The 26,602-nt window shown below is 37.3% G+C and overlaps 1 protein-coding gene across 1 annotated transcript in view; it reads left to right on the top strand.

The window, feature by feature from the left end:
• The window catches only part of LOC150098029 (uncharacterized), a 995,665-nt gene that overhangs the window by 471,067 nt on the left and 497,996 nt on the right, over nt 1–26,602 (top strand). The window contains exons 23-24 of the mRNA XM_090406661.1: nt 11,915–11,968; nt 21,331–21,438. Coding sequence (XP_090262787.1) covers nt 11,915–11,968; nt 21,331–21,438 — 162 coding nt within the window. The remainder of the gene's footprint in view (nt 1–11,914; nt 11,969–21,330; nt 21,439–26,602) is intronic.

Genomic DNA, 26,602 nt, shown 5'->3' with positions numbered 1-26,602 from the left:
CTATCCCTACTTTTTGATGCCATCTTTGCAATATGTCCTCTAGATTTAGCTCCCAATCTACAATCACCTTCACAGTTCCTGGCCTCATCAATTTTATGTAGCCCAATTCTGTTAATGTGGTAAATAGGTTGTGATTTCTTCTGACCAAAGTGTATTACCAGACACTTTTGAACATCATCCCTATATCATCTTCATTACCTATTGTTCTTCCCAGTTTTGCATCATTGGCAAACAACAGGATATTTCACTTTAAATCATTTCATATGTCACTCATGTACAAATTAATTAGCAGTAACTCAAATACTGAATCCTTCCAAAATTGCTTATCTCCTCCTGCATTCATTTCTCTCATATCCTTTTCTTTGTTATTTAGCTATGTTATCGACATCAACAGTCCCCATTTATGTATAGTCCCCACTTGCTCCAGCAATGGGACTGTACATTAAGTTCAGTTCCCTTGCATTTTCTCTTAATACACAGGCTGATATTCCATCTATTTTCATGACAATATTTGCATTTAAGTTCTGCAATAGCATAAGTACCTTGAGCATAAGCACCATAAGCATCTACCTCTGTTCTCATATCAGTGAATGTTAGATCTGGCACTGCAGTATCACTATCTGGATGGTGATACTGAAGGATCATTCTTGCAGAATGATCCTTCAGTAACTTAGCTATTTGTTTGCTTCTGTTACTTCCCTGCCATTAGCATTCATTAAAGTCATCATTTCATAGGTGTTCTTCCTCTTTTTAGTCACCAAATAGCAAAAGAACTCTTTGTGATTTTCTTTGGCCTGCTCAGCTAGCCTCTCCATATAATCTGCTTTTGCCTTCCTTAGCATACTGGTCACTTCTTGTCTGTACCTTGCACTGCTCATGAGCTTGCTGATCCCCTTTCTCTTTATATATCTTCTACATCATTCTCTGCAACAGCTCCTGCTTAATGATATGCTGCTCATCTATCTATTTCCTGATCCGGGTATGCAGTCTGATTCTGCTTTCTTTAAACACCTCTTGACCATCTCTTCTTCTTCTTCATAGTTAATGTCATTCCCTTCCAAATTCTTATGCCATAGCATTACAAAGCAGGTGATTATAACATTATAACAATCTGAGCAGTTACACATATTATTATTATTATTATTCAGGCCTCCATGGAGTCAAAAGACTCATCGTGGGAGGTCCTTCATAAGAACACAAAGTCTATCATACCACTCCTTGAAATCATTGACCATTCTCGCTCTCACCACTCCATCAGGCAATGCATTCCATGGTTCAACCACCCTCCATGCAAAGAAACCACTCCTCACCCTCTTGCTCACAGTTTCCTTTTGTAACTTCCAGGGATGGCTTGTCATCACTCCAAATAAGCGAAAGAACTCCCCAGTGTCAACCCTGTAACCACCTCTCAACAGTTTAAAAGTCTCAATCATATCACCTCTCCTTCTATCCACCAAACTCTGTAGTCCACATTCCCTCAGCCGATCCTCATAACTATCATTGTACAGTCCTGAAACCATCTTTGTTATCCACCTTTGTACCATTTCCACAGTTAATTTATCCCCTTCAAATCCTGGGGACCAAATCTCAGAACAATAGTCCAAGTGTGGTCTGATCAGGGTCTTATACAATGGAATGGTAACTGTTTTATCTCTGCAGGTCAGTGTCCTTTTCATTATTGCAGCAATCCTCTGTGTTACCTTCACCACCTTTGCAATATGTCCCCTAAATTTCAGGTTTCTATCAATCATCAATCCCAGATCTCTTGTCTCCCCTACTTCCTCCAGTATAACTCCTTCCATAGAGTATTCAGCATCCCATCGATGTTTCCAAAACCTCAAGACCTTAGATTTTGCTGCATTAAACTGACACTCCCCATTCATTTGCCCATCTATCTAGCTTATTCAAATCCTCTTGCAGGGCTGCCGCATCTGCACTATTACCAATAATCCTTCCCAGCTCTGCATCATCTGCAAACAACTGAACATTGCCCTGCAATCCACTGACAATGTCATTGATATAAAGGTTAAACAATATAGGTCCTGGCACTGAGCCCTGTGGGACCCCACTTGTAACCCTCTGCTTCTTTGAAACTGCCCCACCATACACAACTCTCTGATACCTATCGGAGAACTAATCCTGAATCCAGTTGACCAATCTGACATCCAGACCCATGTGCTGCAACTTAAATATCAGCTTATCATGTGGCACTCTGTCAAATGTCTTCGCTAAGTCTAAGAAAGTGGCAGTATATGCCTTTCCCTCATCTAATGCTCTTGTAACTTTATCATAAAAGGCTAGCATATTGCTAAAACAAGAGTGCCCCTTCACAAATCCATGTTGACTCCCACAGATAACATTACCCTCATCTGCCCAATGCTGTATATGGTCCTTCACTGCTTTCTCCAAGATCTTACTAACTACTGATGACACACAAACTGGTGTATAATTAGACACTTCCAGTCTGCTACCACCTTTATGCAATGGCACTATCTTACCTTCTTTCTATTCCATGGGCACCTTTCCAGTAGCCAGACTTTCATTGATAAACGGTATAACCATATACTGCTTATTAACTGAAAATTCCATTATTTGGATAGTTCCCACATGAAAACTGCATTATTACCTCCCTCCCTCTCTCTCTCTCTCTCTATTCAGAAGTAATGTTATTGCAAGTTCTCTGTTCCTTTCACCATATTCAGCAATCTGCACACCAAGTTCTCTCCGTTAAATATTGTCTCAAGCAGTTATCTCCTAATAACTGTATAAATTCGATCTCCTTTCCTATCTTATTATTTGGGAGCTTTAAACACCCGTTCTGCTAATTTCCTGATGCATATCATTCACACTCTCCCTTTCTCTTTTCCTCCACTGGCCGTTAGCAGTAACAGCTATATATGTGTGTGTGTGTGTGTGGTGTGTGTGTGTGTGTGTGTGTGTGTGTGTGTGTGTGTGTGTGTGTGTGTGTGTGTGTGTGTGTGTGTGTCACCCTCTTGGCATCTGCTGTCATTTGCAAAACCCTTCCTCCTCCTACTGTTCCCTTTGTTCTCTCTGAAAATACTATATTCTTTGCATTTGGTCCTCATGACTATTTCATTCTCCATCAATCAAGTCTATAACCTTTGGCCAAGGTTGAAGTAATGAATGCTCATAACTCCTGGTTCCAGATGCTTCTGGCATTTGTGCACATAAACTGTAGCATTTATGTAGTTTATATACACAAATTGAAAACCTGTGGAGACATTCAGCATCATTTGACTCACATCAGTTATTCATTCCATTATAGTTTATTGCCTCAGTATTCTATAATGGAACGAATAACAGATGTGAGTCAGTATCCTCTATATACAAGCAATCTAATTATAAAGGTACATTACACACACAAACTTTTGTTTGCATATACTAAGATAAAGGAGTATGCTATATGCTAAGATTTGTAGAGCTGTGAGCAAAGGTTTTCAAAAGAATTAAATGGCAGTTTCAAATTTTTTGAAATATATATATATAAGATGATGTAAGTATAAAGATGTCCAGATTAATTTATTATTATTATCGCTATTTGACCCCCTCCAAGAACTAAGGACTCATCGTGGGAGGGTAGTCTACTCTGCTCTGCTACACACATCTAACTATCTTCCCTACTACTTAATTCTCCTACTGCACACAACTGCCATCAATGCAATCTACTGCACATCACCATCACCAACAACAACAATATTTTTTGTTTGTAAATTGTGTGTGTTCTGAAGGCTGATTGATTTGCCTGTACACAGGATGACCTGAGTTTCCAGGCGAACAAAACTTGCTACCCTCGTATTATGAGATCAGCTAACTCACCTTCAAATGAAAAATCTAATGTAAAGATTCCTATCATAATGATGAGAAGTGAACTTAGGCCTTTTCTAGTCTTCTTTTTCTTCTTCTTCCTAACATGGATTTTAGGCCAAGTGGCCTGTTCTGGTCTCATGCCATCTCTTTCTTTGTCTTCTGATTCTTCGTTTTCCACTTATTTTGTATTTATATAAATTTTTTGGTAGTTTGCTGTTGTCCATTCGATTTAAATGTTCTAGCCATTTTTGTTTATACCGTCTTATGTAGTAGTTAATTGGTTTTATTTTCAGGGTTTGTAAGATTTCTTCAATAGTCCCACTTGGTATATTAAGCTGTTTTTCTGAGAAACTTCATTTCTGCAGTTTGAATTCATTCTGCATCTTTCCTTTTTATGGTCCATGTTTTGCTTCCATATAGTAGAGTTGGTTTTGACAGGACATTATATAGAGTGATTCTAGTGTGTTTTTGTACTAGCGATGGCTTAAATATATTATTTATTATGCCATGTCTGTGTGGTTGGCCTAGTGGCTATGCGCTTCGCAACCATATGCCTGGGGGAAGGAGTGTCCTAGGTTCTATTCCCGTTGACGACATGAGGAGCTTAAGGATCTTCCTCAGCCATAGCCAAGTTAGCTGGTCTTGGGTGTGGACTGCAGGGTTTTTTCCACCAGTTTATCTGGGGGTTTTTCATCCCGCAAGCAGGCAAACCAGTCCAGTGAACACACGGATTACAGTCAGGTTCCAGTCAAAGGGTATAATATACTGTCATTTTTCCAATTGCATTATTGAGGCATCTAAAATGTTTTAATTTTCTGTGTGTAAGAGCATGGTTTCCACCTCTAATTAAATTTGCTAACTTGTCCATTGTATTAGATAATCCTAGCAAAGATCCACATCATGCTTGTTGGTGTACAATGCAATGCAACATTTGAGATTTAATTCTCTCTCTTTTTTTTTTTTTCCAGCAAATTAGCAACTCCAATATTTCCCTGGTCATGCCATGTAGTATTTACTAAACCTGTAAACTCTTAATTCATTACAGCTGAATGAATTAATAATTATTGGTCTAATAAAAACAAGTAATTAAATGCATTCATGGTTGACTAAATTAGTGCGACTTCAGTATACTATGCACACTGCAATATAGCTTGTTTCCTTGTATATATTATTATTATTATTATTATTATTATTATTATTATTATTATTATTATTATACCCTCTATGGAGTCGACAGACTCATCGAGGGAGGGTTATTCAACTGACAACATGATTATCAGATAGAATCTTAAAATCCTGAATACTCCTTGCATTAACAACACATTCTGGTAATGCATTCTATTCACTGGCAATTCTCCATGAAAAATCTACTCCTCACACCCTTTTTCACCACACTTTTACATAACTTCCAGGAATGACCTCTGGTCTTCCCTTCTCAGACAGTCTTATATTTCTGCACTCCAAAATGCAACACCTTGCACTTATTGATATTAAAAAAATTACAACCCCAATCTTTTGTCCAAGTAAAAAGTCTATTCAAATCTTCCTGAAGGGATTCAGTATCAGCAGTGCTACTTAGAATTCTTCCCAACTTTGCATCATCAGCAAATAACCGAAGATCCCCAGTCAGTGTACATGATATATCTTTTACAAACAAGTTAAACAGCAGGTCCCCAAGTACGAACCCTGGGGCATGCCACTGGTTATCCTCCTTTTTTAAGACACTTCTCCATCATACACAACTGCTGGTATCATTCAGAGAGAGAGAGAGAGAGAGAGCCAATGTCTGATTCATCTAATCAATATACATCTATTCCCTTCCTTTTCCGCTTGTACACCAACTTATCATGTGGTAATCTATCAAATGCTTTTGCAAAGTCTAAGAATATCACTATATACGATTCTTCCTTATCTAACACACTTGTCACCTTATCTTAAAATGCAAGTAAATTACTAAAATAGGACCTACTCTTTACAAATCCATGCTGACCATCATAAAGAATGCTATGTCCATCAACCCAATCCTGTATTCTATTGCTTACCAATCTCTCCAACACCTTGACCACAACCCCAGTTATACAGACTGGCCTATACTTGGAGACTTCTGTCTTAGAACCATGCTTATAGAGTAGTACTATTTTGCCTTCTTTTTACTCCTTTGGAACTCTACCCATTACAAAATTTTCATTAAATAACCAGGTCAGGGGCATAGCCAATGGGGTGCACATTCCTTGAAAATACGTGGTGATATGTCATCCATTCCCACAACCTTATTAACATCCAACCCAACCAACACCTGATACACCTCTGTTTCTTTCACTTCCAATTCTCCTAATACTTGCCTCTTTTCTATATATTCCACCTCATCATATACACCAGTATGATATCTGCTGATAAAGTGCTCGTTCAATAATTCCACTATATCCTTTGCAGCTGTTAGTCTGCTGCCATGACATGACACCAATGTTAATCTGCTATAATTATTCTTCCTCTTGCTTTCCCTGTAGCAGAAAAATTCCCTTGAGTTAACCTTGATCTGACCAGCCAATCTCCTCTCATACTGCACCTTTTTCTTTCTTTACCATGCTCATCACCTTTCTAGCCTGCACTTTATACTCTTCATGAATCTGATCACCACCAACTGTCTTGTACCTCCTCCATAACATTTTCTTTTTTAGCACTGCTTGCTTTATTTTGCTGTTCATCCATTTCACTCCCACTCTATTTACTCGCTTAACCCTCAGTACACAGTCATAAATTGCTTTTGTCAGATACTGCCTTGTGAGTTTCCATGCATTGTCAACATCTTTTCTGCTCAGCTCATCTACCCAACGTACTGATTCTAACTGACTACAGAGCTTCCTATAATCACCTGCTTCATACTTCCATATGTATCAATTTTTGGCAGTGACCATTTCTTGTTTCATCACTTCCCAAACAGGTACCTCATGATTACTCTCACTAACCAGCGGCAGTGTCAACACTTCATTAACAACTACATCTTGTGAAGTTATCACCAAAGCCAAAACATTAACGTCTCTAGTTGCTTCAGTCACATGCTGCTTAAGATACTTATCTTTCAGAAATTCCACCGACCATACCCTATCTCCTCCTTCCAGTCTATATTCCTGTAATTAAATTCTCCCATCAGGATCACCTTCTTTTTACATCCTCTACTAGTTTGCACAAACATTCATAATCAGTATTCTTTGTATTCCTTGGTGTATAACAGCATCCTATCAGATATGCTAACCTGTTTATTTCAACTTCGCACCACACAGATTCAAAACCTGTGCATGCACCATCAATTTCCACACTTTGCAGACACAATTCCTCTGCAATCATTAACAACACTTCCCCTCCTCTTTTCACATCTCTATCCTAATCATTTGCTACATTAACCTCTTGACTCTGTGCCTTTCTCAGAAAACAATAGCCTTTCTAAATGCCCAACACCAAACCCATTCAAGTGTAATCCATCTGCTTTATATCATTTGAACTTCCCCTCAAATTCACTCCACAGATTTACAAATACAGCCCCCTTTGCCTCACAAAACTTAGCCATCTTACTATTCATTATTTTCACTCTTCTTCTCAATTCACTGTTATCATATCTGGGCAACACACCTATGACTTTTCCAACACTATTCTTCTTTACCTGCTGCAAAACTTCATCGTGTTTCTATATTAACTTTCTTCTTCTCCCCAACTAAGTCAAATATATGTGGCCTATATATATATATATTCTCCAACGATGACCTTGATATGATGGTGAAATGTTAGGTGATTTATATTAAAGTGAACTTTTTACTATAACATGGTAGTTTTGCTCCATAATTTTCTAAAAATGAATTCTGATCACTATGTAACTATAAAAGAAAAAATAATTTACACTCTACTAACTTCGTACTCTCAGGTGACTGGATTTCCTGGTAACACAGTACTCGGATTACTTCAAATTCTGTTTAGCACATCCATTTCTTGGACTTGTATAAGCTGCTTCTCAAGTAATATGAAAAGTTCATAATAATAATAATATAGAAAAAGTATCGTCGTTACCATTTGGCAACGACGATACTCTTTGGTCAGAATTTACAGTTTGTGGTTTCATTATGTATTGTAATTTCATCCAAAAACTTACGTAGGATTCAAAGTGAGACAAACTGTTTAACAATGACAGCTTGTTATGAAAAACTAGTTTCATGACTGTAAACATTAGATACATATTGATCTTTCCCTTGCAAAACAATATTTACAGCATTCAAATGCTGCATGATATACTTGTTGATGTACAATACAATGTAATATTTGACATTTTGATTCCCTCTCTTTTCAGAAAACTAGTAACTCCAATATTTTTCCCAGTCATGCCATATGTACAAAGTTGCAATCAAGCAGTTAGTAATAAGAGGCATATTGCTGAAAGCATGTACAATTATTTTTGCAATGAGGTAAATATTAATTACATGTGGATCAACTAACTTGACCAAAGCTACAAACTCTGCACCATTATTCATAATACTCCTTGCTTTGTGTATAAGCACAGTAGTTTTCTCCTCATCTCCCTTTAATTCTAGCAATTCTTTACCCAGTAATTCAAGTCTTTTGGCTAAATTATAATTGCCAGAAAATTATATTCTTGTTTAATTCTTTTCCTGAATGTAAGTACAAAAAAATTTACTCATGAGTATCATCATGACTAGAATGCTTGTATACAGAAGGCTCTTAACTTCACATCAGTTCCTTCGGTATCCCATAATACAAAGTACACTTTCATTCAGATGTATATATTGCTATGCATTATGGGAAAGCGCACTACCCACACTGCTTTCAATGTTTATTAAGGTCTCATCAGTGGAAGCCATACCCAAGGTTGAATTATTTTCAGTAATGGCCCTTTCCATAATGCATAGTAATATATATGTGTCCAAAGATCCTGATCACACCACACTTAGACTATTGTTATCAGATTTGGTCCCCAGGATTTGAAGGAGATAAATTAACTGTGGAAAGGATACAGAGGCAGATAACAAAGATGGTTTCAGGACTGTACAATATTTTATGAGGATCGTGTGAGGGAATGTGGACTGCAGAGTTTGGTAGATAAAAGAAGGAGAGGTGATATGTTTGAGACTTTTAAACATATCACCTCTCCTGTTGAGAGGTAGTTACAGGGTTGACACTGGGGAATTCTTTCGCTTGGTGGAACAGCTGGAAGAAGCGATGACAAGGGGCCCTCCCTGGAAGTTGCAAAAGGAAGCTGTGAGCAAGAGGGTGAGGGTGGTTTCTTTTCATGGAAGGTGGTTGAACAATGGAATGCGTTGCCTGATAGAGTGGTGAGAACAAGAACGGTCAATGAGTTCAAGGAGTGGTATGATAGACTTTGTGTTTCTTAGGAATGACCTTCCACGATGAGTCTTTTGACTCCATGGAGGCATGAATAATAATAATAATAATAATTAAAAAGAAGTGTGTTTGCATTAAGGGATATTGAGGCAATTTATGCGAAGTCATCAGCCTCTGTATACAAGTAGCATAACAGTGAAGACACTTCACACAAACTTTGCTTACTTATTTGAGTGAAGGAGGGGAAAAAAACTAAAAAAATTTGACAACAGTTCTTTGATTCTGTCGCACTCATTGAGCCATCCCTGCATCCCTATCTTGTCTTTCTTTGTCCTTTATCTCACACCAGTTCAGATATATTACACTTAGTTGCACTATTTAGTTTTCATTTTTATGACTAGTTACACATTCTTCTCATCAACAGATTTATCTCATACATTCATATACTCAAGTGCTCTCTCTACATTCTAAGTTTTGTACCAATTTAATCATTGCTCTTCTTCTCAGTTCTTTACTATCATATCTTGATATGTTTGCTTAGCAATTCTGAGTTATAATCAAACAAGTAAATATTTAAACTATTGTCCTTATCTATTCTATAAAAGTAAATATGAAATGGAAAAATAAGAGTTTTTCTCTTGGAGAAAAATCACTAATTAGAATATATTGTCTGAGAATAGCATAATATGACGTGAATTGAAGAGCAATTTGATAGGTATTAGAAGGGTAGGCTGGACAGATGGTAACTCCCAGAATGCTTTTGAAGTTCAATAATAATTTTATTTTATACAAGGGTGGTTCTGAAAAGTTCTCAGCCTAACAATGAAAAAAAAAAAATTATAATTTCAAAATTACTTTTAGTTTTTGACATAATCTCCCTTAAGACATACATTTATTCCAGCAATGCTCCAGTACCATTACCTCGTCACCTCTTTATTTGAAGAAAAACGCTGACCTGTAAGGAAAAGTTTTAGTTTAGGGAAGAGATAGAAGTCAGAGGGAGCCAAATCTAGAGAATAGGGTAGATGTTCCAATAATTCATAGTGCAGATCCCTTAATTTTCCCCTTGCCAAAACACCTTTGTGGACAGGTGCATTGTCCTGATGAAGGATGATTTTTTTCTTCTGCAAACTGGTCTTTTCTCACAAAATTTTTCGTCCTGTCTGGTTAAAAGATCAGAATGATATTCCTCGGCTATTGTTTTACCATTTTCAAGATAATTAATAAACAAAATGCCTTTAGCATCCCAAAACACCAGTGCAATAACCTTTCCTGCTGATGGAACCCACTTTGTCTTCTTTGGCACTGAACAACCAGATTCTGTCCACTGTTATGAGTGCTGTTTGAATTGTGGTGTGTAATGGTGAATCCAAGTCTCATCCATAGTAATAAATCGACTCACAAAATCAGTTTTATTCTTGTTAAAACGCTCCAAGCACTGTTCAGAGATTTTCATGCTAGTGCATTTTTGATTTTCCATGAGCAAGTGCATCACCCATCTTGTGCAAAGCTTTTTCATTTGCAATTCTTCATGCAAAATATATCCTACACATCCCTTTGAAATGCCTATAGTCTCAGCAATTTCACGCACTTTGACTTACCGGTCATCCAATACCATATCATACACTTGATCAATGATTTCTGGTGTTGTTACACTTTTTTGGATGTCCTTCACATGGATCATCTTCAAGGAGAAGAATGCCCATACACTTTTATGAACTTCGAATGCATTTTCGTTTGGCGTTATACCTTCTTTTACAAAGAATTTTATAACTGCACGATACTCAATTTTATCCATTTCAAGCGATACCGACAACACTTATGCTTACGACAGATGTACTAACTCAAACAGAAAAAATCTTGCCGATAATGTTGCCATCTATGGTTGCCATATTCATAATTAGGGTATAAATTTTAATTGCTGTATAAATTTACTATATATATATATATATATATATCTTTACCATTCTCAGTTCTTTATGCTATGTAGTATAGTTAATTTTTTTACAAGATATATTATTCTTTTGCATATTCATACCAAAAACTATGAATTTTGTTTCTCCTTGATTTATAATCCAGTGTAAAATATTCGATCATTTTATTACCTCACAATGAATTTCTGCTGATATTTCTCGAATTGGTTATTTGAGTTCTGCATATATTAAATATACATTAAGTTTTTAATAGTTTAATTTTATTTGAAATTAGTAGTAGTAGTAGTACCATCAAACTTACATGAAGTTTAGAGACTTGTCATGGGAGGTCCTACTCTCATACACAAGGCTTATCAAACCATGCCTTAAAGTCATTCACCATTTCCATGTTCACCACACTCTCAGACAATAATTTCCGCTCATCGGTCACTCTTTATGCAAACAATCTGGTTTTTATTCTCTTCCTTCCTTACATCCTCCTCCTAACAGCTACTAGGGATGACACTTTGTTTTAATTCTGTCTCCCTCCATTCTGTGAAAAAATCTTTTCCAGATTAATCTGGTAACAACCCCTTTCAAACCAATATCTTTCAATTTCTCTCTTTCTCCTGTTTTCAAGACTCTACAAACTGCCAAACTGCATTTCTATGATCTTTCTCATAATTCAGCATTCAGGACTGGAAATTACCTTATCAGGGACTTTTCCATTATATTCTCATCCTCCTACTTCCATTTAACAAGTTTGGGTTTGCTAAATCAAGAGTCATTTTGCATTAAAATTACATTTTGTACCATTTTTATTTTAGGGAGAAGATGGGCCTATTGGCCCAGTTGGACCACATGGAATTATTGGACTTCAAGTAAGTTTCATTTTTAAAATGTGCTGCTTTTAGAGACATCCAATTTAGATATCAGAGAATAAAAAAATAATTAATAAAATTCAAAATGCTAAAGGTTTTTTGAATCTTTTGGATACTTTAGGATCATGCATAGAGACTAAGTTTAGAATAGAGAAGAATGCTATTTAACATTATATCTGGATACCCAGTCTGTTGATACTTTTGTTAACTTTTTAATGGTATTAACAAAATTTCAGTAAGACAAAGTAAACTAAGGAATTTATTAAAATCTGGCAATCAGTCACCATTCTCAAAGCAAAAAACTGTTAAAACATTTAAGCAGTATCCACTTATGTAGTGAAATAATTCACAATTTTAACAGGAAAACTAAAGTTCTAGTATTCACCCTCTGGAAACAGAGGCCTGTGCCTTTTACATAAGTGCTTAGAATAGTCTCTGACACATTTTTTATGATTCACAACAAGTAGATTTGCTTGATTGATAATTATCAGATTTTTAATTCTTGTTTATTTATTTATATTAGCTGTATTTCCTCTATATGTTTTGCTCCCTATATTATTATTATTAGATGACATCTCCAAAGAGTCCAAAGACTCATCGAGGGAGAGGACCTACTCTACAATTCTCCGTCTCCACTACTCAATCCACCAATAGGGAACTGCAACTACCATCATCATCTACACCAATGCCAGCTACTGGCCACCACCACCATCACTCGTACTTTCACAGACAATCAAAAACATCTATGCCCACGGAGGATTTGAACCTGCAGCTGTTTTTCTGGACAGTTGATACACTAACCACTCAGCCAACCAGGCCATCTAGCAGCATCCTCGGATGATTAAACAACTATCTGAGGATGCTGCTTAACGTAAATAAAAAATGACAAAAATGTTTTTCAACAGCAATTAATATCTATAAGTTGAAAAGACTAGAAGGATAGTTTAATCATGAGTATCATTAGGTACGTTATGTGCAGTCTTTCCATTGTTGTGTAAACTCTGTATGTGGTCTGGAATAGGAAAGGTCTTTAATGCTAATTAATGACTTCCAGATGTCATGAAGGGTTATTCTTTGATTTCTATTTAGCATACCCTTTGAGTAAATACTTGGAGGAGTGATGAGAGGTATGAAAGTGATCAAATGAGGTGAGGAGCAAGGATTATGAAAGATATGTTAACAGAAATATGTGAAAAGAAGAAAGGAGTGCAGTTTGCTAACATGTGGAATAAGGTTGAAGGAAGAATTGAACTGTATAAAAGTAATGGAGTACATTTGAATGGTCTAGGTTTAGGTCATTTAGAGAGACTGTTGCTGGAAAGGAGAGTAATGACTGCAAAGAATGGTTCTGAGCAAATAATAAGTGATATGGAAGAAGTAAGGAAGGAAGGAAGGATTGAAGTGGTGCATATGAATGGAGAAGTGGATAACATGAGTGTAGAATAATAAGGGATATGAACTGTGGAAGGTCAGAAGATACATTGCAGCCAAAATGACATTAGTCTGCTTGGTTCATATTTAGTTCTGTAAGAGCCATCTGAATTCAGCCAGTTTGCTAATAGTTGTTGTTCTGACTGTGAAAGGTTATTTGGTACTGTTTCAACACTATTAAATGGGTTTCTTATTTATTCAAAATTACTGTCCAATTAGGAAAATACTGGTGAAGATTTTTCTGCAAACTTACCAAATGCCATCTCATCATTTTCAGCACATGGTTATCAGTTTCATTAGTGGGAACTAATGAAACTGATAACCACTGATTTGTCACTACTAATTTGCTTTTGCTACAACTGCAGTTTTGCAATAATTGTGTTCACTTTATCTAATGCATAAAATACAGAAATTTATTATTATTATTGTTATTATTATTATTATTATTATTATTATTATTAAGAGAGACCTACAGGAAGTCAGGAACTGATTGAGTGAGAGATGCCATACTATTCACACCCACTGTCATACTTGTTTTTGAATTGATTCACACTACTTGCACACATTCAGTGGCAGTCCATTCCAATTAATACCACTCTATCAGAGAAAAATTTAGCCCTCACCCCCTTCTTGACACCATTCTCAACTTGCTCAACTGCTGGCCTGGTTGGCCAAGTGATTAGCATATCCACTCTCCAGCCAAAAGGCTGCAGGTTCGAATCCTGCCATGGGCATGGATGTTTGTGATTGTCTGTAAAAATACTAGTGGTGGTGGTCAGCTGTAGATGGCGTTGGTGGAGATGATGAAGGTAGTTGCAGTTCGTTGTAGTTGGTGGATTGAGTGGTGGAGATGAAATGTTGTAGAATAGGTGCCCTCCCTCGATGATTCTTTGGACTCCATGAGGGTGGTGAATGAGTGTAATTCATTGCCTGACTTAGTTGTGAGCTCTTCATTTGTAAATGAATTCAAGAAGAGATGTGACAGATATTGTTTTGTTAGTTTGGGTCTCCCGCGATGAGTCTACTGACTCCATGGAGATACCCGTAATAATAATAATGATGTCACATAATAATAATAACTTCCAAGGATGCCCTGGCATTCTTTCCCCACTCTCCATAAAATGAAAAATTTCATCAACTGAAATTCTGTATAACACTTTAAGAAGTTTTTATGTCTCAATTATATCAACCCTCTTTTCTCCTTTTACTAATGTCTGCAACCTACAAATTCTCAATCCGCCTTCATAATCAGTATTCCACAATCCAGATATCATTTTTGTCACACTCCTTTGCACTCTCTAAACTGTATCAGAATCACAATGGAAGTTATGAATGGACATGATGAGTAAGAGGTGAGGAGTGGCTTTTTTTCATGGAAGCTGGTTGGACTGTGGATTGCACTGCGTGATAGGATTGTGAAAGCACAAACAGTGATATTTAAGGAATGGCTTGATAGACTTTGTGTTGCTTAAGATTGTTTTGTGTGCTTTGTCTTGTTTATGATGAGCCTCCCTAAGATCTCACTTGGACCATTGTGCACAGGTCTAGTCTACTGGTTTCCATTGTGATTCTGATATATTGGAGAGAGAGAGTACAAAAGAGAGTGTTAAAAATGATATCAGAATCATGGAATACTGATTAAGAAGACAGATTGAGAATTTGTAGACTGCAGACACTAGCAAACAGGAGAAAGAGGAGTGATATGATTGAGATGTACAAACTTCTGAAAGGGTCATACAGGATTTCAATTGATGGAATTTTTCAATTTATGGAGGGTAGGAAAAGGATGAGAGGGCATCCTTGGAAGCTGAGAATGAAGGCCGCTAAGAAGGGGGGGGGTGAGGGCTAGATTTTTCTCTCAGAGGGTGGTGCCTGATTGGAATGGATTGCCATTGGATGTTGTGAGTTCAAGCAGTGTGAATGAATTCAAGAATAAGTATGATAGCTGGTGTGTGTAGTATGTGGCCTCCCTCAATGAGTCTCTGACTCTCTTGAGTCAGAGACTCATCACTCTTAATAATAATGATAATGATGATGATAATGCATCTTATGACTCCATGGAGATCCTGAGTAATGGTGCTAATGATAATAATAAACTGTTTTTCCTAGAAAAACTTCAACTTTCAGCTTCCACATCAATATTATCAATTACACACATTTTTTGTGATAGATTGATTATATTTGTTCTGATATCACTTGTCCAAGACCGTTCAACTTAGAATCTACCACATTTTTTTTTTTTTCATCTTCTTAGGTTAATCATTATTTTGTCACATTCTGTCAACTTTATTTATTTTCTGTATTGCAGTCCTAATGCCACAAACCATTCTGATTGATTTTGATTTTCTACAGTTTAGCTTTTCTAACAGAGAAGTACTGTATGCTCACAGATGTGAGACCCTTCAACACTTCTGCGTATGTCAGAAGAAGGAGAATCCATTCTGATATTAGGGTAATCAATGTGTTTCATGGGATGAGTGTTTATTATTATACGATGGAAAATTAGCTTTTCTTTTATGAAAATTCTAGTTCTTAAAGTGGTTACTATTTTCGTACGACAGTCGGATAATTTACGTATATAGCATGTGATTTCGCCTGTTGGTGACCAATTCATACATCTAATACATTTCTTCCCTTCAGCATGAATTGACTATTCTTAGCACATTGCCAAGCTCAGTTCTATGATGTGTGGGTGTACAATATCTTCTTAGAGAATTTGCTGCTCACAACTACAGCTTGGATTTCCTTTTTCAAGCAATAGAAAGAAACAACTGATCTATCATATGAAGAAGTGGAAAATCTTTTCAATTGATGATTTCTCCCACACATTGCACACATAATCCCATCTATTCTCTCAATATTCTTGGTCTCCTTTTCACCACTGATCCTTCTCAATATAATGTGGTTATTGATTTTCCTCTAGGCAGTTCAAATCACAGCCTAACAGCCTGGCATTCATTTCTTCTCTCTTACAGCAACATTAACACAGTTATTCTCATATTCACATTTTTTGAGTTTTTTCACTTGGTTATACTATAAATTAAAGATACCAAGAAATTATATTATTGGAAGCTACTTGTATATAGAGGCTAATGACTTCACATTAATTGCCTTAGTATCCCATAATGCAATGCACATATCCTTATGGACATATTGCAGAGTTTCCCATAATGCTATGCATTATGGGAAGGGCCACTACTCAGACCGATTTCGACCTTTATTGAGGTCTAATCAGTGGGAGCCAGACCCAAAAGTGATAACAAGGTTGAAGTAATGCAGGTCTTGCAATTGGGTGCAGAGGTTTAGGTCTTTTCCCCTGCTTGATATGGTGGTGCTGATTTCTCCAAGAGTGTGGGGGAGGGGATGGTTGGTGCTGGTAGGATTTGTTCTTTTGTGCTTGTGGCAGAGAGGAGGTATTTGGTTGTGATTGGGAATGTGGAGATGGGGGATTGATTGTTACAGGGTTTTGATTTCAAGGGTGGCACAGTGGTTCCTGTGGTGGTGGGGACTGGGTTGAAGCAGTGGTGATCAGGGGATTTCCAATGGCATGTGTAAAGAACAACAGTGGAATTGTTGTGTAGATGTTCTCCAGGTGGGGTGAGGTTAGTGACACGCAAAGGGGTTTGTTGGTTGGGGGTTCAGACTGGTTATCTGGTGAAGTCACCTTTGCAATGGATGTGGGGTAACCCGTGACAGGTTTTGTCTACATCAGTGCAGCCCGAGTTGTGGTGGACTGTACTGGGGTGCAAAGTGGTGCCTGCATTGTGGTTTGTATGATTACTTAGGTGGCGGCTACCCTGGATCTGAGTGTTTTGGCTGCATGGAGGTGAGGCATGAGGGTGGTCAGTGTCTCAGGTCCTGTTGGGGTGTGAAGGTTCTGAACACTGCATTGGCACCTGTCCTTTCAGAACTTTTGCTGAAAGAGTGGGGGCACCAGAGGAGCCATTGGAGCACTGCTCGTCTCGAAGTGACATGGGGAGGGGTTCCCAGATCTTCCAGTTCAGTCTGCTGAGGACGGTGCAGGTAGAGTTGCAGGGGTGCATGACCGTATCAGCTGGAGTTAGTCCCAGAGTTTCAGAACTGTGGGAGTGGCTTTCCCAGTCAAATGTGGATGGAACAGCATCAGTTCATGTGGCCAATAATGAGCCTGATGTGTTAGCTGAACAGGTGCAGGATGGGTTGCAGGCATATGAGCCACAAGGGGATGGTGTGCAGATGGGATCATCAAGAAGGAAGATGAATTGATAAAGGAAGTTGAGGATAAGCAAAAAGAATTGAAGTATTTGTTAAAGAAAGGAACTGAAAGACAAGGAAGTGGTCAATGGTGTAAAGATGGAGAAAGTTGCTGATTGTTGAGTGAAGAATCTTTGGGCTCAGAGGAGTTTGTGGGCAGTGAGGAGCCATCTCATGCTGGTGGGGCGAGGGCAACAGATGCAATTGAAGAAGAAATAGTGAAGTTTGCTGATTCAGGGTTTTCTCAGTACAATTGTCATCAGCATGAAGGGAAAGTGACTGGCTTCTGGGTCAGGAATGATGGGCATGGGATTGAAATAATGGAGAGCAGCTGTAGGAGGCCTGAAAATGGTTTGCAAGAGGCATGCTGCACAGCTGCTCCTTCACAGATTGAGGATCTCATAAGGTTCATCCAGGATCTGGAGGTTGGCAGAGTTTGACAGATAGATGTTCATTTCCTTCTTGTTGGGGCTTTGGAGAATTTGGCAGGACTGGAGTGGGCATTCTTATCCCTACCCCCTCCTTGGATCATTCTCTGGTGTCCAGGGTGATGCAAGAGGAGGGTCTTGATAATGCACTGGAAGTGCTGTGGATGTGTAATAGGGTTTATGGATGTTTGTGCTCTATTCAATGGAACTGTTGGACAGGGATTCTTCCAGAAGTAGTGGCCATGTATGGTGGCCATTGGATCATGGCTGGAGACTGGAGTTGTGTTTGGGGGGGGCCCCACATTAGGCAAGATGGGGGAAGCCCCAGGGTTGGAGGGGTTGAGTATGCACAGTTAGAGGCATGTCTCAATGGTACTTTGCTGCTGGATGTGTGGAGGGTTTGCGGTCCTGGTCTCCAGGCTTGTACATGCATGGGTCAGGGTATTGGGGCTTGTCTTAGTTGAATTAGTGTTCTCTTTTTCCCTTATAAATGGGATGTTTCAGATGGAGCATCTTGACATCAATATGTCAGATCATAGTCCAATTCTGCTTAGGTTCTGCTGCATGGAGCCGGTGGAGATCGGTTCTAGACCGTTGGTACTTCCACCAAGTTTTCCATTAATCTTTTCAGCCAGGTTCCAGACCCTCTGTTGAAGTTGGAATGATGTTGCCTGGGGCAGGTGGAGGGAGGGAGGTTTTAAAATAAGAATTCAGAAGCACTTAGAAGATAGCCCTCCAGTTGTATTCTTCAGTGGGCAATTCACTGAGTTCCATGAGGAGTGGACTATCATTCGGGCCTGCATTGATGGTGAGACATGTCCACCACTCAAGACATCCTTGACTCCTTTCAAAAACACTACAAAGATCTGTTTGAGGACAATAGTGCTGTGGGGGGAGGGAGGGAGGTGGCTCTTTTAACATTGATGGCTTTCCTGTTCATGTTTGGAATGGGCTTGGTGGACCATTGCAGTATCTGAAGTTGCTACAGCCTGTGGAGAGTGCCAGATGGGAAGGTCCCCATAGCCTGGTGGTCGTGGGCCTGGGATTTTGTTCTTACCATTCTAGTTGTGCTGTTTGGTTCCTTTCTCTTGTCAGGGCACATGCCGGGTGGGTTTCTGGTGGACAGCGCAACCTTATTCTGGGATCTAGTGAATATTGGCACTTTGGTCAGCAGCATTGTCAATGCTCGAATATTGATATAGTAAGGAAGATGGTGAGGAAGTCGTAGAGTTAAACACAGAATATTGTAGTATTCAGAAACAATCTCAGCTTTTGGAGCTTTATAATGCCTGGGTCTTTACTTTTTCACCTCAATAAAAGTTGAAATTGGTCTGAATAGTGGAACTTCCTATAATGTTCTTACAGGAAGTTCTTACAGGAAGTTCATTATAGGAAGCATATGGGATACTAAGGTAATTAATGTGAAGTCATTAGCCTCTATATACAAGTAGCCCAGTCGTGATGTTACTTCATGCAGAAATTTTATTTGCGTCCACTTAAATAAAGGATTAAATTAAGAATATAATTTCTTGGCATTTTTAATTTATATCACGTTCACATTTTTTGGCATAATAATTGCCTCTCTGACATAATTGGAATAACAACAGGACATTGCATCCTTCTGTTGGAAAAGACTTCAGTTTGATTCTCACTGTGATGAGAGAAATCTTTATTTGGGCTTTTACATTTGAAGGTGAGTTAGCTGATCTCATATGGAGGTAGCAGGGATTTTCCTCTGGGAAACTTGGGTTTTACATCCCATATACATGCAAACTGGCCATCAGAATACTCACAATTTACAGATAATATATACTAGTGATAATGGTGGTTGGTAGATTGCACTGTGCGTTGATAGTGATAGAGTCGTGTAGTTGGAGGATTAAGTAAGGAAGATGGTGAGTTGTATTGGAGTAGTGTGCCCTCCCGTGATGAGTTCTAGGACTCCTTGGAGGTGTCACATAATAATCATAATGATAATATCTTTTCATCCTCTGAGTAAAGCCTACATGGTAACTTTCTCCAACCATGATCAAAAGTGACACTTCATGTACAATAAAATTCACTGATGTTAACACCAAATCCCCTGAACCTCATGTTCCTTCTATATATGTTGCTAGAGATATTTGTCCCTCAGGAATTCCAGAAATTTCTTCCCTTATTACTGTATTTTTTTCCCCTTTGGACATTTCAGTTCAAGCCAGCAAAGGTTGGTCGATTGGTAGAGCCTCTGCTACTAATGGCTCAGCAAAAAGTTAAGCAAGTTTGAGCACGGTTAGTAGTTGGAAGGAATTAATCATTTGATGCTGTTGGCACACTCTCCCTCGATGAATTGTTGGACTCCTTGGAGGTGTCACATAATAATAATAATAATAATTTCAAACTCATGCACTTAAATCTCCCATTACGATTACTTTTTTTTCTCCTTTTTTTTTGTACTTGCCAAATTTAACCTCCTAAACATCTCTTGCTCTTGTTCATTCCACCTCCACTTCATCTGGAGGTGATAAGAATATGATTATATTTTGCACATTAAGTAATTGTAATGTTATACAGTTTAACAGTTTCCATAAATTTGTTGTGCAATTATTTGATATTGTGTTTGTTCATAATTTCATCATTGCTACATTCAACTAAAGAATTGCCAATAACCTAGCTTCTTTGTTAAAAATTGCAAGCTATTTTGGTTTTTAATGATATTTAACAGAAATAAACTATATCATTTAGGGAATATTTTTTTAACACCATGTATTAAAGGAAGTCTCCCTTCCCACATCTTATATTCACATATATGTTTATTTCCACATTAAGTTAAATATCAGTCATCTACCTTTCCTTATTCCAGAACATACATATATTATGTATATATCATGAGATTGCAGTGATGAGATTTTTTTTTTTTTTTTATTATTTATTTATTTATTTTATTTTATTTTATTTTATTATTATTTTTTTTTTGAGTCTTATAGCTCATGGAAAAATCATAGACATGGAATGTGATTAAGATAGTTATGAAAGTCTCTTGCTTCAATTTTTGCATGAAACATACCATTACAGACCATTCTGCATTTATGGAGGTTTGCTGTATGATATTTGGAAAAGTTGCTTAGAACAAGGTTGTGTGAATAAAGTAGATAGATGAAACTCTGCAGATTAATGGATTTATTGCTTTGATTTGTCCATTTATTAATGGGAAGGTTGTTCATGAGATTTTAATTATATCATCTTATGAAAATAAATTATGAGATTTATTTTTAGAATTTTTGTTTTTAGGGATTACCAGGTGTGTCAGGTACAAAAGGAGAAAAAGGTGATCCAGGCAAAACAGGACCTCCTGGTCCTGTTGGACAGCCGGGGGAATCAGGGCCTGTAGGATCAAAGGTATATTTAGTATTTTATTTATATACATTCTTTTAGTTGCACGATGATCAGCATTCATTTTAGAAATTATGGACTTTACAACCGTGTCATAAATAACTATTTTAATTCCCTGATGTTTTGACCTTCATATTAAGGTCATCATCTGGAGTATATACTATTATACAAGGACAAGCTGAGTTACAATACACCCAGAAAGCTAAAGAAAGAATGATTTGATCACCAGTTATTCTACTGGCATGACCTCTAGTGAAAAGAAAAAAAAAATACAGATAAAATTAAAAATTAATTAAATATTTAGAAACTACATCAAAGCTAAATTCTATTTAAGATATCATGGGAGAAACATTCTTACATGTAGATAGTTTTCTTACAGTAACAATGATGTCTTTTTTTAACATGACAATTATTATATTAGATTTAGGACTCTGGATTATCTACAGTCCTGTTTATTATTATTACGGGCAACTTCAGGGAGTCCTTAGACTCATCGAGGGAGGCCCCAAATCATGATCATCTCAACTATTCGACATTCATAAGGTATATATCATACCTCGCCTTAAACTCATTCACTGTCACAGCATCCACCACAGACTCTGGCAGCCCATTCCACTCATTCACCACTCTAAAAGTAAAGAGCCCAGCTCTAACACCCTTACTAACCACACTTTTGCCCAGTTTCCATGGATGTCCCCTAGTCCTCCCACAACCAGTCCTGTTCTCAAAAATATCTTCTGAATTAATTTTATAGAAACCCTTCAGTAATTTGAATGTCTCAATCATATCTCCCCTCCTCCTCCTATCAACCAATTTTCGCAACCCACAAATCCTCAACCTGCTCTCATAAGGTTCATTTCACAGACCTGCTATCATCTTGGTCACTCGCCATCTTGGTCCTCTCAACCTCCTTCCCATCAAGAAGAAACCTAGGTGACCAAATCTGGGCACAGTAGTCGAGATGGGGTCTTATCAAGGCTCGATACAGAGGAACAATAACCTGCTTGTCTCTGCTTGTCAACGTATTCTTCAGCAACCAAGTGATTTGAGGAGCTGATTTGGCCACTTTTACAATGCGCCCCCTAAACTTCAACTCCTTATCCACCGACACTCCTAAATCTCGTGCCTCATAAATTTCCTGGAGACAGTTCCACCAATGTAGTAAAATGCTGCTAATCTTTTCACCCCAAAATGTATAACCTTACATTTTGCCACATTAAATTGACATCCATTCTCCTTAGCCCAGACCTCCAATCTATCCAAATCATCCTGCAAAATTTTGACATCATCTGCATTCGCTATTGCCCTACCCAACTTTGCATCATCTGCAAACAAATGAACTGTACCTCTCAGATCCTTTCCTATATCATTATTGAACAAATTAAACAGCAGTGGTCCAAGAACAGATCCTTGTGGCACACCACTAGTCACAGGCCGTCTTGTGGACTCTACTCCTGAATAAACCATTCTCTGATATCTCTGTCAACCACCCTCCTATCTATCTCACCAACCCTATATCCATCCCCATATGCTGCAATTTACTGATTAGAATTCCATGTGGTATCCTGTCAATGGCCTTAGCAAGGTCCAGCAGAATCACTGTAAACCCATTACCCTTATGCTGTATATTACCCTTATGCCTTATATAACTATAAACTATAAGTTTATAGTTAACTCTTAGGGAGAAAGGTTCCGTGGGTAGAATATGTGCCTTCCATATGCTTGGGATTTTTAGACCATTATTATTGTTCAGATTGCGGTGGTTGATAAGAATCTCACAGGCTTCCTTAAATTTGCATTCATGCCATGTTTTGGTGTGATGTAAACAACTGGTGCTTTTCCAGTCAATTCTATGTAAAGTGTTCAAGGCATGATCAGAAAGGCTAGCTTCACCATAGTTATTCCTTTTGTCTGATAGGAATTGTGCGTCCTGATTCCCCTATATATGAACAAACTGGATTTTATTTGTAATATTGAAAGAGGCTTAAGATTTGTCCCAAATACCATAGCAGATAAAATATGTTTAGAAACTGTCAAACATTTTAAATATAAATTATAAGAAAACAATAACAAGCAATTTAACGAAACACGAATTAACAGTGGAAATCATTAAAATCAAATCTGAACATCGTAATAACTAGAGCCGATAAAGGAAGTGCCGCTGTTAATCTAAATCGAACCATATATTTAGAAAAAATGAATTTGCTAGTCCCGAGCAATAGTACATACTAACTTGTTAACTATGACCTAACCAATAAAATAAAAAAGAAAACATAGAAACTGCTTTAATCAATTACTACATGGCCCAAAGATACAGTCAAAAAATTACTTTTGAACTATGTTCATTCTCCAAGAATTTACAGTCTATCAAAGATACACAAACAAAACACACCACTCCCGCCGATAGTTGAAGGTATAGACAGCCCGAATTACCCCCTACCCAAGAAATTAGCGGCAACACCCAAGGAGTCGATAGGTCATTCCCCCTCTTATATCAGAAACACACAACACTTCATAAACATAATAATCAAAGACATTACATTACATTAGAAAAAGATGATTTATTAGTCAGTTTTGACGTCTCTGCCCTCTTTATGAATGTTCCAATCAATGACACAATCCTTCTTTTACACAGCAAATTTCCTTCAGATATCACGGTGATCTTCACACATGTAAACTTTCTGGTTATTTTGTATGGCAAAATGCTTTCTACTTACTAAAAGAAGGCACAGTCATGGGCTCGCCATTATCCCTCCCTACTTTTATATGGAACATTTTGAGCAACATCCTCTAGATTCCTCTCCTTTAAAACCCAAAGTCTGGCTTAGATACATTGACGATGTTTTCACAATCTGGCCCCATGACTGGCAGACACTAGACACTTTCCTTAGTCACCTAAACAAACAAGATAAACACATACAGTTCATAATTGAGATTGAAAAACAGAACACACTTCCATTTCTAGATACACTTGTGACACATCTTCCTTCTGGTAGTCTTTCCTTCACCAGTATGTATTGGTTTACCGGAAACCAACACATACTGGCCAATATATACACATAAACTCCTACCACCACCCAACACAAAAACTAGTTGTCATTAATATTCTAAAAAACAGAGCTTTGAAGATCTGCTCCAATGAACAAGCGCTGAAAGATGAATTTAAAATTAACAGCAATACTTTTCTAAAAAATAGTTCACCCAAAACACTATTAACAAAACTCTCCACAAGACCTCTTTAAAAGAAAGATAAACCAGACTACAATAAAACTATAACCATTCCTTACATTAAAGGGACATCAGATAAAATAAACAGAATACTACAGAAATGCAACCTCAAAGCCACCTTTAAACCTCCTGCAAAATTAAAACGCTTACTCAACTCATCCAAAGACCCACTCTCTCCACTGGCCCACCCTGGAGTATACCGTATTTATTGCACCTGTAATCTACCATATATAGGGGAAACAGGACACAAAATTCCTATCAGACAAAAGGAACATAAGCAACACATTAAATATAATAACTATGGTGAAGCTTTTTTTTTTATACAATGAAACCTGTGGTGAATTCATCTCTAAAAAATACACGTACTAACCACAGTGATAAGTTTTAATACGTAAATATTTCATCCCAAGTATCTTGGGACATCCTCAGTACAGTAATTCAAACAATACTAGGAATAACATACAGTTAGGGCACATGATTACAATGGAATCTCAATATGCGTGCAGTAACGTGTTATAGAAGTAAATTAAAATATAACTGAAAAAAATAAAGAAATTACATATATAAAGAGATTTGATTTTTTAACGATACTTGTGACATAATGATTAGAAATATATACACGTTAGCATAAGAATAATGTTTAATTTGCCAAATATTTCGGTCTGAATATTACAGACCATCTTCTGTGGCTACATAGGAATAGTTTTAAAAAACAAGTTGGAATACGAACAATTGATCATTCACAAATAGAACGCGCCATGTGATGTCATAATGCTAAGTATTAGAAGAATAAACATTTTGTAAAAAACATAATTAAAGATATTAATTCAGAAATTCATATAATGATCTTAAATAACATTATACTGATTAAAAAAAAAAAAATTAATGTGTTATCCTGATTAAACTTTCCCAAATTTTTGATATAGATATACAGTCATTACGATTCAAGTTAGGATGTTGAAGTAAGGTCTCTACACGTTCTTTAAATAAATGTTCAAATTTGTGGCGACATCTGTGTAGGAGGAGAGTCTTGGACCATCTATATCTCCACAAACTTAGAGCCACATCTTTCAAAAATAGTTCTGGATGTAGCTAAACGCTCTTTACAACGTTCTTATAAAAAACAGAATCAACATCTAAACCACAAATATGATGTTCTTGTTTCTAAACAGATCAAGCCTTTCCAAGTTGCAGATAATTGGATCATCAATGTATCTGGTCGTCCTCTAACCGATAATGAAACACTCATCCTTTCAAAAGGACATGATTTCTCTATTGTCTCAAAAAAAGATTCCATATGTAGATTTTCTAGTTAATATCGAACGAAACCGCATTCATCTGTCAAGTGAAAAAAAGCTAATGCTTTCCGTCTAGAAGTTGCTTCTTCACTACTTAAAGCCAAGCTTCCGCCTTCGAACATATCTCCTTCTGAAAAGAAAGCTATATGTTCCTTAAGAAACAACAGTCACCTCATCATTACCAAAGCTGACAAGGGAAAAGCGACAGTAATTATGGACTCTTCAAACTATAGAAGAAAACTTTCCCTTTTACTTCGAGATCACTCAGCATCCCGGGAACTCAATTACGATCCAACCAACAGACAACTGAAGAAATTAAATTCCCTTTAGATGAGGTCATAAGTTTAGATGTAGACACTACTGAAAGACAAAATACTCATTTTGCAAGGCCTCCCAGGTTTTATGGTCTACCAAAAATTCATAAGACAGATATTCCTCTTCGCCCTATAGTGGATTGTATTGATTCTCCTACCTATTGTATAGCCAAATATCTATCTAAATTACTGAAGTCACACATTGGCAACTCATGCTCTTTTTTGAAAAACTCTTCTCATTTTTTAAATAAATTAAAAAACTTTTCTTTACAACCTACAGATCTTATGGTTGCCTTTGATATAGAATCTTTATGTACCTCTCAAAGAGAC

Source organism: Typopeltis vanoorti, chromosome 16, assembly GCF_054136105.1.
Source record: "Typopeltis vanoorti isolate ZY-2024b chromosome 16, IOZ_Tvanoo_1.0, whole genome shotgun sequence".
NCBI classification, from domain to species: domain Eukaryota; kingdom Metazoa; phylum Arthropoda; class Arachnida; order Uropygi; family Thelyphonidae; genus Typopeltis; species Typopeltis vanoorti.
Note: the sequence above shows the minus strand (reverse complement) of the source record. Positions and strands in the feature narration are given on the sequence as shown.